General features: G+C 39.9%; 1 protein-coding gene across 1 annotated transcript in view; it reads left to right on the forward strand.

Moving 5' to 3' along the window:
• Nucleotides 1–502: 502 nt before the first annotated feature.
• The window catches only part of hook (hook microtubule tethering protein), a 277,381-nt gene continuing 259,128 nt past the window's right edge, over nt 503–18,755 (forward strand). Inside the window, exon 1 of the mRNA XM_067140736.2 lies at nt 503–830. Within this exon, the coding sequence (XP_066996837.1) occupies nt 789–830 (42 nt within the window). The 5' untranslated portion in view covers nt 503–788. The remainder of the gene's footprint in view (nt 831–18,755) is intronic.

The raw sequence follows: 18,755 nt of genomic DNA on the forward strand, positions 1-18,755 counted from the left end.
AAAAAAAAACCTTTTCAGAATGTGTTTTATTACAGTGTGATGTCAAAGAGCATCAGCAAACCGTTAGTGATATTATCCTAACCAATTTCGTAAGACCTCTATCATTTGATATTGCGTTGGCAAGAACACAAAAAGTACTGTACCACTCCAAGCCTTCGTCCAGGAAAACCTTTAAATTGTGCATGAAGAGGCCAACTGCGACTTCATACAGGTAATATTGCCGATATTTAATATTACTGATGTAATTTACGAGCTTCAGTGAACACATGACCATACTGCATAGTGTTTTATAGGCTGTCGTCATCAGAATAAGTTTAGAACATTGTGCGTCCACGTCTGCCATCTAGGGGAGAAATTTTGTCGCAGCGTAGTCGCAAAAAGAAAGGCTCGCATAGAGCAGGCGGTATAGGAGGATCGAGACGGCGGTGGTCCTGATCAAAAAACATAGAACAAATGACGGTCGCAAGGCGCATATCGTGTACCATTCGTCTGACATCTATCGGTAGTGTTTCAGTACGTCCCTAATGTTTTGCGATAAATAATACGGATTATTTGGAATTTTTGTACGGTTTTTTAATTCTAGGAATTTGGTAAAGGTAGCAGTGTGTAGTCCTGTTTCTTCAAGATAGGTAACCTAAAAGGGACTGTAAATAGTAAAGATTTTTTTACTTGTTCGAGTAATGGTTCGATGTAAACCCATATCAGTTTGTACCGACCTGTACGTCGAAGACGTGTAAATTTTTCTATTTGAACGTATTATTTGGGCTTTTGAACTCCATAAAACTTGGATGATGGATAAGGTTCAGTTATGTGAGGTTCTAATGAAATGGGTAAGTTGTTAAACTGAATTAATCTCAGTCTCGTTGATATTCTCGGTTATCAGTCAATCATCATTGATCTCGATTTATGTATGTCGCCCAGGTGGTAAATGCCCTATCAAATGTTTACATAGTGTACTGTTAAATGATTTCAAAAATCGAAATGTATTAAACATTCTCCCTGATAACTTACTCCGCTCCCTAATTCCTCTTCTTATAAATAATATTTGTCATTGTTTGCCCTCTTGAATTCCATTTTTATCGTCTCATTGTGATCTTTGCTACCTTTAACCCTAAAGTAGGCGCGCCTTCACTACCTGAGCTCCCTAGTCCTGAATGGGAACTGAGTATCAAGAAAAGGTTCGCGTACTATACGTAACTGGGCGAGTGGTGATTTCCTTCTTTTTTTAGTCTTGGGCAACTGGTTAGCAATTACTAACTCTTACGAAGTTTTGTTACTCATGTGATTTATAATCCTTATAGATAATCATTGAAACAAAGATTAAAAGTGATAGTACATAAATATGACATTAAAAGGTGAAAATGTTCATTGTTTGAAGACTGAAAATATAAAAAAAAATTATACTGACGAATGCTTAACTCATGAGTAGCCTGCAAAAAAATGAAAAATAACTTTGAAGAATGTCATTAATGTTCATGCTTGTTCACAGCTTATACACCTTATGCATTTTTTAGAGTTTGTTTTACATACAAAATGGTCACACTTCATCGTGGTGACTTGATTTTGTTTCCGTTCACAGCGAGTGTCTCTTCCTTTCTTCGATGGCACGTATATGTCTTTTGATGTTTCTTGTGCATGGTATTGGGATAACAGTGCTTGTGTATCAGGAGACACCGTTCTTACTTTTGCTCGTTCAACTGACCACATATTCACTGTTTATTCTGTTAATGTTGAGTAGAGCAGAAAAGACACATATGGTCCACTGTGGAGTTTTCTAGGCTACTGAGTAACTGCCATCCATTTGGTCAGAAGTATTGACTCTGCCGTTGGTTTAATTATAATCTAGTCTTGCATGGGGCTTTGGAATATCATGATCCACAGACAGTTCTTCGTACATAGAACAAAGCAATATGACTACTTTATTCCTTTTTATTCCTATTAGGAACGTGAAATGAGCAAGATTTCATACCGAAACCCAAATGCTATTGACCCAGTCTATCTTTTTTGGCTTTTGAGGAAGAAAATAGGGTCTATCTTCTTCTTTATTCTTCCTGAAAATGGCTGTACATATTATTGTATCTTCTAAAAGATCAGGGGGCTGATGAGCTTAGATGCTAGGCCCCTTTAAACAACAAGCATCATCATCATCATCATCATCTAGAAGATCAGGGTTGAATACGATTTTTCCCTTCATGTGGTCTATTAGACTTTTCACAACGTCATATAGTTTATTAGACAGTTCATAGGGGGCAAGAAGTTGCCTGCTGCAGTATAACTCCAGTGGTGAAGTATTAAATGTTTTAGCATCATTCAGGGCATAGAATAATGCTATATATCTGTCTGTCTGTCTGTCTGTCTGTCTGTTAGGTCATCAGCCCAGAGGCTGGTTGGATCCTCAAATAGCACCACCAAAGGTTATGCAGTTATAAGGAAATCCCAAAAACCAATGGCAGCACCAAAATGAGGCATACTAGGCAAGATGAGGAGTGAGGTAGTTTGCCATTGCTTTCCTCACTGGGTCAGAAAGTACTATTGCAGCACGACTGACCCTATGAGCAGCACCTTTCATAACACTCAGATGCACTAGTCATGCCCCGAATGTCATTACTCAGCACTACCCATACCCCAGCAACTTCCATATTGTCACAGCCATGGATGTTGACTGGGACTTAGGTAGAAGCTACACTTTACTCTGGCCTGTGCCAAGAGATGGATGCAAAAGTACTGTGTCCATCAAGAAATGACAGCAGGCAGGGCTATTTATAGTGCCAATATACTGTAAATGGTCCGTTATTGGACATTATACATTTTCCAACTCATTCCTGGTTGCCATCCTTTCGCCCCCGTGTGCTAAGTTGGGCTCATCAGTTCGTACATAGCACACCCACCAAGACGCATGGCTTGTGCATACCGTGGAGGCCACTGCGTAGGCTACTTGGAGCCAACGACAGTGCCAATGCACTATGCAAGATTTTGTCTCATTACCAAAAATTGATGCCTGCTCCCGAATGAGTACATTTATAATACCAATATAAATGGTCGGTTATTGTACATTATAAATTTTCCAGCTAACTCATTCCTGGTTGCCAGCATTTTGCCCCCGTGTGCTAAGTTGGGCTCATCAGTTGGTACGTAGCACACCCACCAAGACGCATGGCTAGTGCATACTGTGGAGGCCACTGCGTAGGCTACTTGGAGCTACTGGCAGTGCCAATCCACTATGAGAGACTTTGTCTCATTACCAAAAATTGATGCATGCTTGGCCATCAGGTGATGTAGATGTTGATTCCCATAGGGAACCTGAAATATTTATCCCAAATGAGTAAATTTATAATACCAATATAAATTTTCCAGCTAACTCATTCCTGGTTGCCAGCATTTTGCCCCCGTGTGCTAAGTTGGGCTCATCAGTTGGTACGTAGCACACCCACCAAGACGCATGGCTATTGCATACTGTGGAGGCCACTGCATAGGCTACTTGGAGCCACCGGCAGTGCCAATCCACTATGAGAGACTTTGTCTCATTACCAAAAATTGATGCATGCTTGGCCATCATGTGATATAGATGTTGATTCCCATAGGGAACCAGTGCATTGAACAAATATGTGTATAATGCAATAGTTGGTAAAACATTTTGGTATTGATTAGGTGGAACTAAAACCCTTGCCATAGCTAACATCAATGTGGAACGTGAAACTAGTCTACTTTGACATTGGAGAGTTGTTGAAAGACTAACTTGACAGATTTTGATTGTTTGGAACACACATACGCAACTCTGATGTTCACAATTTCTGTACTCAGAAATGAAAGTAAGAACATCATTTGACTTTTAGGATATAATCAGCTTCATACTATACTGACATGTGTTGCATTTAAGCTTTTGGAAAGCATTATTTCTGATTATGTTACGTAATAACTGGTTGGATGAAAGGTAGTTTTACTGAACGAGCTGAATGTATGGGTAGGGGCGCACAGCTGTGAATTTGCATTCGGGTGAATGGGTTCAAACCTTACTGTCGGCAGACCTGAAGATGGTTTTCCATTTTCATACCAGGCAAATGCTGGGGCTGTACCTTAATTAAGGCAACGGCCACTTCCTTTCCACGCCTAGCCCTTTCCTGTCACATTGCCGCTATAAGACCTACCCGAGTCAGTGTGACGTAAAGCAAGTTATTAAGAAAAATATAAAAAGTGAATCCAGTTCAGGTTTAGGAAAGGTTATTCCACTGAAGCTCAACTAGTAGGATTACAGCGAAATGTAGCAGATATCTTAGATTCAGGAGGTCAAATGGACTGTATCACGATGACCTACTGGTATCCAAGGCATTTGATAGGGTAGATCATGGGAGACTACCAGCAAAAATGAGCACAGTTGGACTAGACAAAAGAGTGACTAGAAAATAGAACTCGGAGAATTAGAGTAGGTGAAACATTATTTGATCCTGTAATCATTAAGAGGGGAATTCCTCAGGGCAGTGTTATCGGAACTTTGTTTTCCTTATATATGTAGAGGGTGTCCAAAAAATCCATCGACAACGCTTAGTATGTTGTGCGGGAAGACAGACAGATTGGTTTTCAAGGAGGAACCCATATCCAGAAACGCATGGCTTGGATGGTGTAGCGCATCGAAGTGTGAGATGTGTGTGCCTTCCACATGTCGTCAATAAACCCAACATGAGTAGCACATTGCGCTCATTACAAACGGGATTCAAACTGTGTACCTCCTGTGTCGTTGCAGAGCCTACATCGGTGGTGCTGAGTTTTGCGCATATGGTTCACTATGTGCAGCTGTCTTTGGAGTATTTCAGTCACTCCGTGGACAGGAACAGTAAGGTCCTCCGCTGACGTTACAGGAGTGTCATACACCATACTCTTCATAATACCCCACAGAAAGTAGTAGAGATGTGTCAAATCTGGCGACCGTGCTGGCCATGGAACTTGTCTACCCCTACCAATCCATCAATTTGGATATGCGACTTTGAGGTGATTCCGCACATTTACATCAAAGTGTGCTGGAGCTCTGTCATGTTGCAGCCACATAACTTGCCGAACATTTAGTGGCACTTCATCCAATAGAGTAGGCAAAACATCTCTAATAAATGTGAGGTAGATCTGTCCTGTCAGTCTCTTTGGCAGTAGATATTGCCCAATGATATGGTCACCAATTATTTTAGTCCAGATGTTAATACCGAACCTACTGTATGTTGGTGATTTCAAATCACCTGCACACGCAGATTTTCGTCTGCCCAAATATGCATGTAGTACAGGTTTAATACGTTGTCTCTAGTAAAAGTGCATTCATCCATGAATTGTGGCTGGAGTATGCATTGTTGTAGATACCACTGCGCAAACTGTACTCCTCATGGGTAGTCCTCCTCCCATAATGCCTGGACTATCTGCAGATAGTTTGGATGGAGCTGCTATTCTTGGACAGCAAGCCACGCGGCACATTTACCTGTGTGTAGCACCTGTGCCACTTGCCGAGTGCTGGTGGATGGGTCCTCTTCGAACATTGTCAGCACGTCGTCCTCAAACTGTAGTGTTCAAGCCGAGCGTGGCCGACCCGCATCATGTTTTGGTACTTAACAGAGGACAAACAGTAGGATGGGGATGGTACGTCTTCGCAAGTAACATGCACAAAGTGCTACTATTGTACTGTGCAGTGGACACACCTCGGGCAAAAAATACCTATGTGGAACTGTCCAGCTTCTCTTAGTCGTCTCTCGATGGCCGCAAATGTAGAATAATGTGGGGTACGTCTGTTTGGAAAACATTCCGCATACAATCTTGCAGCAGTTCTACCATTGCAGTCCGTTTTGCCGCATGCAAGCACCATGTCTGTAATTTCCAGAGCTGTGTACTGGTACATGTCGCACTGCTGTTAGTAACATTACTGTACTCTCAGACTGCAGTACACAAGTAACTCCGTAGGATGCCCACCAAGGACTGTGTGGAGGAATGTAGCACATGCGCAGGAATGTTATTAGGCTGAGGTCATCCATCCACAGTATACAGATGGCTAAAGAGTTGTATACCTTCCGTATTAAGACACCAAATCAAAACAAATTGTCACAACTGTTGTCAGACTTCGACGCTCTCCAGCGCCCAAACCATGCATTTCTGGACAGGTGTTCCTTCTTGAAAACTGTTCAGTCTGTCATCCTGCACAATATACTGAGCCTTGTCGGTGTTTTTTGGGGACATTGCATAAATGATATAAGTGAAAACTGGAAACAGAGATAAGGCTTTTTGTGGATTATGTTACTCGTATAATGTAGAGATTGATAAATAAGTTACAAGATTATGAGTAACTGCAAAAGGACTTTGACAGTGTTGTGAGATGATGATAAATGGGGTTAAAAGTCAGGTTGTGAGTTTTACTAATAGGAAAAGGCCCGTCAGTTTTAATTGCTGCGTTGATGGGGTGAAAGTTCCTTATGGGGATAACTGTAAGTATGTAGGTTTTCATTGGGCTAATCACATAAACATGATTTTAAATGAAGCTTACAGATCTCTGCTCATGGTTATGAGGGTATTTAGGGGTTGTTGTAAGCATATAAAGGAGAGGACATGTAAGTCTCTGGTAAGTAAACTCATGTCCTCATCCCAAGGTGGTGCAGCTCTCTTCAGGCACACCTCCAATGGAGGTGAGCTGCATGTACCATTTCAACCACATACCGGCCCTTCTGCCATTCATAAATTTCTGGCAGTACCAGGAATCGAACCCAGGCCCCCAAGGATGGCAGCTAATAACATTAACAGTTACGCTACAGAGGCGGACAGTCTATGGTAAGATCCCAAGTAGAGTATGGTTCCAGGGTATGGAACACTCACCAGGATTACTTGATTCGAGAACTGGAAAGTATTCAGAGAAAAGCTGTTCAATTTTTTCTGGGCGATTTCCGACAAAAGAGTATCATTACGTAAATGTTGCTAAGTTTGGGCTGGGAAGACTTGGGAGAAAGGAGATGAGCCGCTCGACTAAGTGGTATGTAATACCAATATAATGGGTCCATTATTGGATATTATTGCAGCAAACTCTCGATTATCCAGGCTAATCACCAGACAAATTCGCATGGATAACTGAACACACTGATAATATGACTATGTGCACTTTAGTGCACAATTAATCTTTTAGTAATACAGAATATACAATACTGTTTGAAAATGCAATAACATTGAGCAATTAACACATTCAATAATCACTTGTACCAATCAGATAAGCTAATATAAAAAATTACCTATAATGTCCATTGATGGTAAAATACTGGAGGTTCCGGTACAAAAGTATACAAAATCCCAATTCCAAAATCACTCGCTAATTTCTTTACTGATTCTCCTTTCTCAAACTTTTCAATTAATTCAAGCTTTTGTTTTAAAGTAAAAAGCACTTTTTTTCGCTTAGTAGCCATTGACTGCTATCATAGAAAACCAACAAAAAACTGCTATACAGTACATTGTTTAGTGTTTAGTACTTGAACAAGCATGCCTCCAGCACACTTGCGATTGAGAGTGCGCTCAAAATTCAGGCGCACAGTTCACACGTGTTCAAAACGCCGAACAAGCATGCCTCCAGCACACTTGCGATTGAGAGTGCGCTCAAAATTCAGGCGCACAGTTCACACGTGTTCAAAACGCCATGACAAAACTGAAGGGGGAGAAAACAAAACAATAAACCTCGGGGGTGCATGGATAATCCGCAGCCGGATAATCGGGAGTTTGCTGTATTTTTCAGGCTAACTCATACCTGTTGCCAGCGTTTTGCCAGTGTGCTAATTTGAGCTCGTCGATTGGTAAATAGCACACAAACCAAGACTCATAGCTAGTGCATACTCTGGAGGCCACTGCGTAAGCTATTTGAAGCTATTGGCAGTGCCAATGCACTATGAGAGACTTTGTCTGTTTTTCAAAAGTTGAAGCTTGCCAGGCCATCGGATGATTGGATGTAGATTTCCTTAGGGAACCTGAATAAGTGGTATGTTCCAAGCTGTCGGTGGAGAGATGGCATTGAATGACAGTAGTAGACGAAAAGTCTGAGTAGTGTTTTTAAAAGTAGGGAAGATCACAATATGAAGATAAAGTTTGAATTCAGGAGGATAAATTGGGGCAAATATTCGTTTATAGGATGGGCAGTTAGGGATTAGAATAATTTACTATGGGAAGATGTTCAATAAATTTCCAAATTATTTGCAATTATTTAAGGAAGGACTAGGAAACAACAGATAGCGAATCTACCACCTGAGTGACTGTACCAAATGCAGATCAGTAGTGATTGATTGAGAGATTTAACCAATACTTTACTGGATTATTTGGCATAAATTGTATAAATGCACATCTCCGTCAAAATTGCACTAGCTTCTCATTTATCGTAACAAATTCACTTGGTGTGTAGCTCTGTTTACAGTTCACTACAAATTAATCAAATGTTGTGCGAACTGCTGCTAGTTTATTTACAGGCGATCGTTACGAGCGGTTTTGTTATAAATCTCATTTTCTCGGTCCGTATTCAGCTGTCATATATTATTTTTTCAAAATAATTTTTAAAGGTGTCTACCTTTTCAATACAATTCATTTATTTTACAAGTAGAATCTTTATATTAACATCGATTCAATAGTTGGGACATGTTTCACCCTCATTTAGGGCATCATCAGCCAGTTTCTCGACTCAGAATCTTTAATTACAATCAAAATTCTGATTATAATATTCTAGTATAGTAGCCAACCAGGCAAACAAAATTCCAAACATGTTTCTCAACCTCAAAATCAGAATAAGTAAAATAGGTAAAGACATAAGTTTTCTGAAAGAATGCTTAAGACACAACTTAGTTCCCAATTTTATAAGGTCTACACAAAGAAAAGGCTACCTATGAGCTAAAATGTATAACAACCAAATCTGGCTAAAAAACAAAACAAAATGTCTATACAAGAAGAAAACATACTCACTTAAACGTATCCCAACAATTAGCTCCCTTAGAATGGAATTCATTTCAAATACACGTAAGTAATAAATTAGAAACCATTTTAAGTAGGAAACAAAAAACACTAGACGATAAACTCTTATGCCTCAAAAGCACCTACTCAAAGTCAATGAACCAGACCACCGAAATAATAAAATCTAACTCAATAGTTAACAACACTGCTCATGGTAAACATATCGAATGTTCAGTTTTCAGAAGAAGAAACAAAATTACTTGATAAAGGACTAAAGTTTAATTGGCCTAGTTTTCATAAAGAAAGAGATGAAAATGAAATGGCGTATGGCTTTTAGTGCCGGGAGTGTCCGAGGACATGTTAGGCTCGCCAGATGCAGGTCTTTTTGATTTGACACCCGTAGGTGACCTGCGCGTCATGATGAGGATGAAATGATGATGAAGACGACACATACACCCAGCCCCTGTGCCAGCGAAATTAACCAATTAAGGTTAAAATTCCCGACCCTGCCGGGAATCGAACCTGTGACCAAAGGCCAGCATGCTAACCATTTAGCCATGGAGCCGGACAAAGAAAGAGATATTATAACAACAATAGCTGAAGTTGAATCCAACCTATCCAAGCTCCCCATAGAACAGCAAAACGACACAAGACATAAAATAAAGAAGGAAAAAAACTCACCAATTTGGCTAATGAACTAAATACAAATTCTAAACTCACAAATTAACAAAGATCTGCAAATTAAAATAAAACAAAATGCCATAGTCACTAAAGCCACAGTCATAATGAATAGGAAAGATTATACACAAGAACCTCGTTTATCCAGATTAAGTGGGACTGACACTGATCCGGATAATCTGAAAAACTAAGAAACAAATACAGTACATGTTATATAATCTATTCACATAAGTTGTACCTTTTTCCAATTGTACAAAAAAATATAAGAACACATTTCTTACATTTCCAACTCTTGTTTCATGCACTAAAATAATGTGCAAGTTTTTTTCTGTTTTACATTTGTATAGTGTTTGCGTGCAGCACTATCACGAATACGTTTTACTAACAACAGTTCTGCCGATGTGGTTTCAGTCCAGGATTCTATATAGGCCATCAGTTTGACCAGCTGCATTGTTGTCACTTGTTGATGTCAGTTTTGACCCTCATAATATAGAGACAATATCTCATCATTCCTCAGACTCAAGTTCCAAGGAAGTGGAATGCTCTATAAGACTAGATCAGCTGGCTCGTAAAGCATATCCTTATATGATAGTGAGCAGTAAGAGTAGTCTGGTGGTCTGCTTGTTTGCAGTTCCTCCGAGACCACCATATACTTTCTCAGTAGCTAGGAATATGATTCATTATAGGCAAGGACCGAAAGATAGAGCAAAAAATGTGAACTCACCAATGGAAGCGTTTTCCTTATATTTTACCCAGACGCATGATAAAATAATAAAGCACACTTATAAAAAAATTGCTGAAAACCGTGCTAATTATAGCATCCAAAGCGCAACAGTGTCTGACTTATGTGAAGAAGAATTTGTTGCATTTTTAAGTGTTTTGATATCTGCTGTTCAGAAGAACAACCACATACCTACAAAGGAGATGTTTGATGCAGAATATTCAGGGAAACCACGATGATTTGTGACAGATTTGAATTTCTTTGTGAATGTTTGCGTTTTGATGACTAGACAACAAGGCTTGAGAGGAGAGAAACATACAAATTTGATCAAATAAGAGAGATTTGGGGACAATTTATATCTTCTTCCGCTTTTCCCATACCTGTGGGGTCGCGGGTGCGAACTGCGTCGCACATCTGGACTGGCCATGTTTTACGACCGGATGCCCTTCCTGACGTCAACCATATATGGAGGGATGTAATCACTATTGCATGTTTCTATGGTGGTTGGTAGTGTGGTGCGTTGTCTGAATATGAAGAGGAGAGTGTTGGGACACACACAAACACCCAGTCCCCGAGCCAGAAGAATTGATCAGAAGCGATTAAAATACCTGGCCGGGAATTGTACCCGGGGCCCTCTGAACCGAAGGGCAGTACGCTCGCTGACCATTAAGCCAACAAGTCAGACAGGAACAATTTATATCTACCTGTAGGGAATATTATAAGCCTGTATCGCTCCTTAAAATTGATAAGGAGCTTCTTGCTTTCAGAGGGTGGTGCCCTTTCAAAATGTACATCCCTAACATGCCATTAAAATAAGGCATCAAAATTGTTATGGTATATAACAGTAAAACTAAGTATATGATTAATTCATTGCCATATCTTGGTAAAAGCACTGCACCTGCTAATCAACCATTAGCAGATTTCTTTGTGGAAACCATAACGAAGACTATCCATGGAAGCAGTCGCAACATAACAACAGACAATTAGTTCATGTCTATTCCCTTGGCAACTGCCCTATAGAAACCACCATATAACTTGACAATACTAGGCAGTATTCGTAAGAATAAATGTGAACTTCCACCTGCGTTACTAAATCATACTGCAAGAAAGGTAGGCACATCTCTGTTTTGTTTTGACCAAGAGCACTTCTGTCGTACAAAACCAAGCCGAACAATGTGGTCTTTGTTCTTTGACCACTCATGAAAGAGGAGAGATCCGTTCAACATTGAAGAGGCCGATGATGATTGAGGATTATAACGACATGAAAGGTGGTGTGGACACGCTAGACCAGATGAACTATCAAATGAATTGTAGTAGAAAGACAAGAAGATGGCCACTTTTTGTCTTCTTTGGTATGTTGAATATTATTTTAGTGAACTCTTATGAGATCTATGTTCACAGTAAGTTCAACAATAAAGAAAAGCCTTCGACTATGAGGAAATTTGCAAAAGAGCTGCAGTATGAACTTATTGAAGCTATGGGTGACGCATCGCCTTGGAATGCGCAACTTGCGCTCGTCTATGGCAGAAATGCTTCATGTGAATATGCCTACAGATGAAGCAGAAAAGGTTGTGAATCTAGAAAACTCAAGATATGCGCCTTTTGCCCAAACAAGAAACGGAGGGTGACAAAAGTGTATTGTCGTCATTCCAGAGCTGTATGTGGGGAACATCAAGCAAGATGCTGTTTGGAATGCAACAATGGACGTTGAATGTGGTTGGAATGTTTATGTATGTTGACAAGGCTCTATGAAAGAAATTTATCATGTAAAATACATAAATATGTAGCAATAAGTCATTTTTACACAGCAATAAATTTGTTCATCAAAATGACTACGCGTAAGCTTTAACGTTCCTATTATCCCACATTAGCTATCTAGGATTAAGTATGACACAAAGATATTCACTGTACACGTAACTGTCATCGACGTTAGGTTCTTCATGGTCCGATGTACGGTGAGCAGGTGTGACTCTGCAGAAATCTTCAGGAGTAAAATCGTTACCGGTCGAGTTGGCCATGCAGTAAGGGGTACGGAGCTACGAGCTTGTATCCAGAAGATAGTGGGTTCAAACCCCAGTGTCGGCAGCCCTGAATATAATCTTCCGTTGTTTCCCATCTTGACACCAGACAAATGCTGGGGCTGTATCTTAATTAAGGCCACGACCACTTCCTTCCTACTCCTAGGCCTTACCTATCCTATCGTCGTCATAAGACCTATCAGTGCCAGTGCGACGTAAAGCAAATTAGAAAAAGGTAACATCGCCACTTCCCACATCACGGGAATCACCTTAGACAAAAAAAGTCACTATTACTGTCAAAATCATCTGAAATTTTAAGAATATCAGAATCATTTCTGGTCTAGCGATTACAAGAAAAAGATGATTCAAGCACATGCAACAATGGAGTAATGTCAAGATGTATAAGTATGGTTCTGTAAGACAGCGAACACACTATATACCAAAACGAAATAAACTCGAAACTGAACTGATAACAAGATCAAATTGTTGTATTCATAAGCCAACGCAATAACAACTTTCAAGCACCACAAATAAACATTCACGATATACAGATTTCATATGTCGAAAATAAGAATATTTTGTAGGGCTGTTGGATCTCTCTGTTGAGTAAAATGCAAATTCAGTGCTTTAAGTTACTGTCACGATCATCTGTTACCATTTAACAGCTGCAGAAATGACCAAAGTCCCTAAATAGGACGAAGCCGATGTATTCACGCCGTGAGCGATCTCGCCATAACCTCTTGCACTAATAGGTCGGCGTGCTGATTGCAAGAGGGTAAATTGTAATGACTTAGTATTAAAAGAATGGTAGAGAGGTTTAAGGGCACCAGTATAAAACTCTAGGACAAACAACCACACAAGAAATATGGAGGACGTGAAGAAGAAAAGCCACACACACACTAGTCTAACACGACCAGGATTTTTAGTAGATAGTGGCGACTCTGCTACATATCAACTATTGGTCTACATTGTTTTGAATCCTGTATGGCATGTGAGGTTAGGACTGGTTTCAGTTAGGATCACTTAGCATGCCAACGTTGGCTAATACGTCCAAATGCGTTGAATTCAGCAAGCGACGCCAGTCTTCATTTCATTAAATGGCGGTAGGTGTTCAGCGGAGGGTTGTGGATAACGGCACAAGATTTCTCAGTGTCTGGGTTTAAAAGTAAGTTTCTTTTGGGGGCAGGTTGGTGGGATTTTAGCATTGGTGATAAACGCATCTCTCATTCACAAGTATTTAAAGTACCATTCACATACAGTAGAAGTCCGCTATAGCGAGTGCGGCATATAAAGAGAATCCCATTATAACGACAGGTTTTGTCTGTCCCTTCAAAAGTCCTATAATATACTGTGTATTAACCTTCGGTTACAGCGAGAGCCCTATCACTGACGCATTCGTTATTACGAGCGATTGAGCTCGAGCGAGTTTTTTCCGTTACCGATATTTATGCATCCCAGCGATTATGTTGGGTACGGTCGATCACCTTCCGTATCATTTCCTCGCTATGTCCACTAGCGAGCTCTCTCGTCGACATTCGAAGGCGATGTCGGAGTTGATTAGTAGTACCGTCGACTGTTGTTCCGTAAAGAAAATTCGAAATGAAAGCGTAAATAACGTGCCCGATAACAGTTGTTAACTTGTTAAATTAAAGGCTAAATAAACGATCTCTTAATTTTAATGCTAAATACTGCAATTAAATAAGAATGGAATACACTTCAAGGTATGGCAGAGTGTATCATTGATTTCAGAGGTTAGTTTGTTTTCTCGCGTCTGGTTAAATTACGGAAAGGCTATTATGTAAATTTATAGTGATGATGTTATCATTTCTCTACTAGTGCTGGAAGTATGTTTTCATCATACGAGTACGGTTAAGTTAGGATAGGTGACACTGTTTGAATAAGGAATCTGAAACGTTTGCCACAAAATGCGATCGATCATCTTCGGTTCGGCATAGTTTTCTCACTACGTGCATTTGCAAGCGCTCTCGTCGACATTCGAAGGCGATGATGGAGTCGATTAGTAATACCCATCGACTGCTGTTCTCTATAGAAAATTCGAAATGAAAGAGAATAACACGTTTTCGTAATGAATGCGTAAATAACGTGGCCGATAGCAGTTGTTAACTCGTTTAAAATAAAGGCTGAATAAACGGTCTCTTAATTTTATTGTTATATACTGAAATTAAGTAAGAATGTGATACACCTCAAGATACTGCAGAGTAAATCACTGATTTCAGAGGATAGTTTATATTGTCTCACTTCTAGTTAAATTTCGGAAAAGCTATTTATTCCCATGTAAATTTTTAGCGAGGAGGTTATCATTTCTCTACATCAGTTTGAAATGTTCACATGATACATATACTGTTAGGTTAGCCAACGCCGTTTGAAGAAGAAAACATAAATGTTTGCCAGAGAAGCCTCTGGAGTGATACTCTACTGTATTTTTCCGAATCCAAGACGACGTCTTTTTCTCAGAATCTCGTGAAAATGAAGGGCCGTCTTGCATTCGCGGCTCAACAGTAATGAACACCACTGGCAACTACCGCGATAACCACGCTAGTTCTTTTCACCCCCCCCCCCGCGCGTGTGTGCACACAAGGCTCCCGACGACCTTTAATAGCCACAGCAACTGATTCTACAGTGCCTCTGTGTAACGTCACAGGATCTCGGGAAATAGTGAAGAGAGAATGATGTTCTATCAGCCTCTACAAACACGTTTCTCAAATCTGCATAATGGCATCAAAACACGCGAGCCTTCGAATTCTTAGAAAGACCACGGCCCAGTGGCAGAGTTATAATGAGTCTACTGTAGGCCTACCTGACGCTTAGTAAAATTAAGTTTTATAGACAAGGATATTTTCGTGATGGATCGTCATATTGTAAATATACGTGGAATAGGTGGCCTATTGCCGGCAAATTTTTAACGGGTTCTCGTCGATATTATGATACCAAGTTTCAGTGGCGTATGCTGCCATTAAGACATGGGCTATCACTAGACTTAGGTTACCCATTTTCGATAGCTGGTTTAGTGAAACCGGGCGAGTTGGCCATGCGTGTAGAGGTGCGCGGCTGTGAGCTTGCATCCGGGAGATAGTAGGTTCGAATCCCACTATCGGCAGCCCTGAAAATGGTTTTCCGTGGTTTCCCATTTTCACACCAGGCAAATGCTGGGGCTGTACCTTAATTAAGGCCACGGCCGCTTCCTTCCAACTCCTAGGCCTTTCCTATCCCATCGTCGCCATAAAACCTATCTGTGTCGGTGCGACGTAAAGCCCCTAGCAAAAAAAAAAAAAATGGTTTAGTGAACGTCAAGCCTTAAGGGATTTGAGCTGCAGCTAATAGCCATTGGAGTAGCCTGATGTGTTAAGGATGGTTCACAAGCCCTAGCCTCTGCTATTGCCAATACTCAACACCTGATCAATGTAGATGGTAGCTAAAGAATCAGCCTCCTCGTACTCTTAATTCCCCTAGCTCGGGGATTGGGTGCTTGTGACGTCTTCACCATTCATTTCATCAGGTCACCATCAAGCCTTTCCAGAGGCTATGCATTATTATTATTATTATTATTATTATTATTGTTATTGTTATTGTTATTTCTTAATCCGTTTGTCCTCCAGGTTGGTTTTTCCCTCGGACTCAGTGAGAGATCCCACCTCCACACTCAAGGCCAGTGTCCTGGAACGTGAGACTTTGGGTCGGGGGAGACAACTGGGAAGGAGGGCCAGTACCTCGTCTAAGCGGCCTTACCTGCTATGCTGAACAGGGACCTTGTGGGTGATGGGAAGATCGGAAGGGATAGACAAGGAAGAGGGAAGGAAGTGGCCGTGGCCTTAAGTTAGTTACCAACCCGGCATTTGCCTGGAGGAGAAGTGGGAAACCACGGAAAACCACTTTGAGGATGGCTGAGGTAGGAATCGAACCCTCCTCTACTTAGTTGACCTCCCGAGGCTGAGTGGACCCCGTTCCAGCCCTCGTACCACTTCAAATTTCGTTGCAGAGTCGGGACTCGAACCCGGGTCTCCAGGGGTGGCAGCTAAACACACTAACCACTACACCACAGAGGCGGACATTATTATTATCTCAGTTGCAAACAATAAGCATGGCCAACAATAAAGTTTGTGAAGTTCACATGAGCCACATATCCACAAATACTTTTCATACTTAAGTTGAAATACCCTTTGTATGGATTCTCATTGTTCTCCTCCTGTTCACAATGTAACTGAGTAAGAGGAGGGGTAGGCTTACCATTTTTAATTATCAGCAATTTATCTTTATATTTCAGTTGCGAGAATGGTTTATCCAACAACTTCCACACGGTTCAGCCATTTCACAAAAGTAACATCACAAGGTCACAGTCACGTTAAACACTATAACTTCGGATAAACTAAAATTGACCGAGCTCGATAGCTGCAGTCGCTTAAGTGCGGCCAGTATCCAGTATTCGGGAGATAGTAGGTTCGAACCCCACTGTCGGCAGCCCTGAAAATGGTTTTCTGTGGTTTCCCATTTTCACACCAGGCAAATGCTGGGACTGTACCTTAATTAAGGCCACGGCCGCTTCCTTCCCACTCCTAGCCCTTTCCTGTCCCATCGTCGCCGTAAGACCTATCTGTGTCGGTGCGACGTAAAACAACTAGCAAAAAAAAAAAAAAAAAAACTAAAATGGTTCTAAGATCAACTGAAATCTCTCTCTCATATATATATAATAACTTGTCCTGACTGACTGACAGATTCATCATCGCCGAGCCAAAACTACCGGACATAAAGAAATGAAATTTTGGGGATACATTCATATTAAGATGTATGTGCTCGCTAAGAGAGGAATTTTTGATATTCCGTTGCTAAAGGGGTGAAAAGGGGGGTGAAATTTTAAAATGAGTGTATCTATATCTCAAAATTTTAAAAGTGTACAGGTGTAAAAATTGGAATTTAGAATCTTATTTAAAAATGAGACACGTATTTTTAAAAAAATCCCAATAGGAGGGTGAAAAAGGGTGAAAAAATGGTTGAATGCCGTTGATCAGGATACTGGTACTTATATCTCAGAAACTGAAGATATTACAGACCTGAAAATTGGTACTTTTGATCTCTTTTTAAAAATTAAGAAACACATATTTTTTGTTTTTGAAAAATCCAATTAATGGGGGAGGTGAAAAGGGGGTGAATTTTTATAATGAGTGTATCTATATCTCAAAAGTTTTATAGATGTAAAAATTGGTATTTAGAATCTCCTTTAAAAATAAAGAAACACGTATTCTTTGTTTTCGGAAAATGCCAGTAGGAAGGGCGGAAAAGGGTGAAAAAAGGGTTGAATGCCTTTAATGAGGCTACTTATATTTCAGAACCTGAAGATATCACAGACCTGAAAATTGGTATTTGGGATCTACTTTAAAAATAAAGAAATAGGTATTTTTTCGTTTTGGGAAAATCCAAATAATGGGGGTTTAAAAGGGGGGTGAATTTTTAAAATGAGTGTATCTACATCTTGAAACTTTAAAAGTTTACAGATGTAAAAATTTGTATTTAGAATCTCCTTTAAAAATAAAGAAACATGTATTTTTAGTTTTCGGAAAATCCCAATAGGAGGGGTGAAACAGGGGTTGAATGCCTTTAATGAGGATACTTCAATCTCAGAAACTGAAGATATTACAGACCTGAAAATTGGTATTTGGGATCTCCTTTAAAATAAAGAAACACACATATATTTTTTTGTTTTTGGTAAATCCAAATAATTGGGGATGAAAAGGGGGTGAATTTTTAAAATGAGCGTTTCTACATCTCAAAACCTTAAAAGTTTGCACATGTAAAAATTGATATTTAGAATCTGCTTTATAAATAAGGGAACACTTTTTTTTCTGTAAATCCCAATAGGAGGTGTTAAAAGGGTGAATATTGGGTTGAACGCCTTTAATGAGGATACATATATTTCAGAAACTGAAAATATTACAGAAGTGAAGATTTGTATATGGGATATCGTTTAAAAATAAAGAAACACGTATTTTTATGTGTTTGGAAAATCCAATTAATGGCAGTTAAACAGAAGTGACAAATTGGGGTGAATTTTTTGAAAGACTACATCTACAGAATATCTGAGAAACTTAGAATGTTACAGACGTAAAAAGTGGTATTCGGAATCTTCTGTAAATGTAAAGAAAATAGGTGATTTGTTTTTGGAAACTCCTCTTAAGGGGAACTAAAAAGGGAGTGATATTTTAAAATGAGAATTTATACAGTGTACCTCAAAAACTTAACATGTTACAGAAGTGAAAAATTGGTATTTTTATCTGTATTAAAAATAAAGAAACGTGTATTTTTAGTTTTCGGAAATACCTCTTGGGTGGACGTGGGGGGGGGGGGGGTAAAAGTGACTGAAAATGGTGTTGAATTATTTTAATTAGGCTACTGTT

Source organism: Anabrus simplex, chromosome 2 (assembly GCF_040414725.1).
Source record: "Anabrus simplex isolate iqAnaSimp1 chromosome 2, ASM4041472v1, whole genome shotgun sequence".
NCBI lineage: Eukaryota > Metazoa > Arthropoda > Insecta > Orthoptera > Tettigoniidae > Anabrus > Anabrus simplex.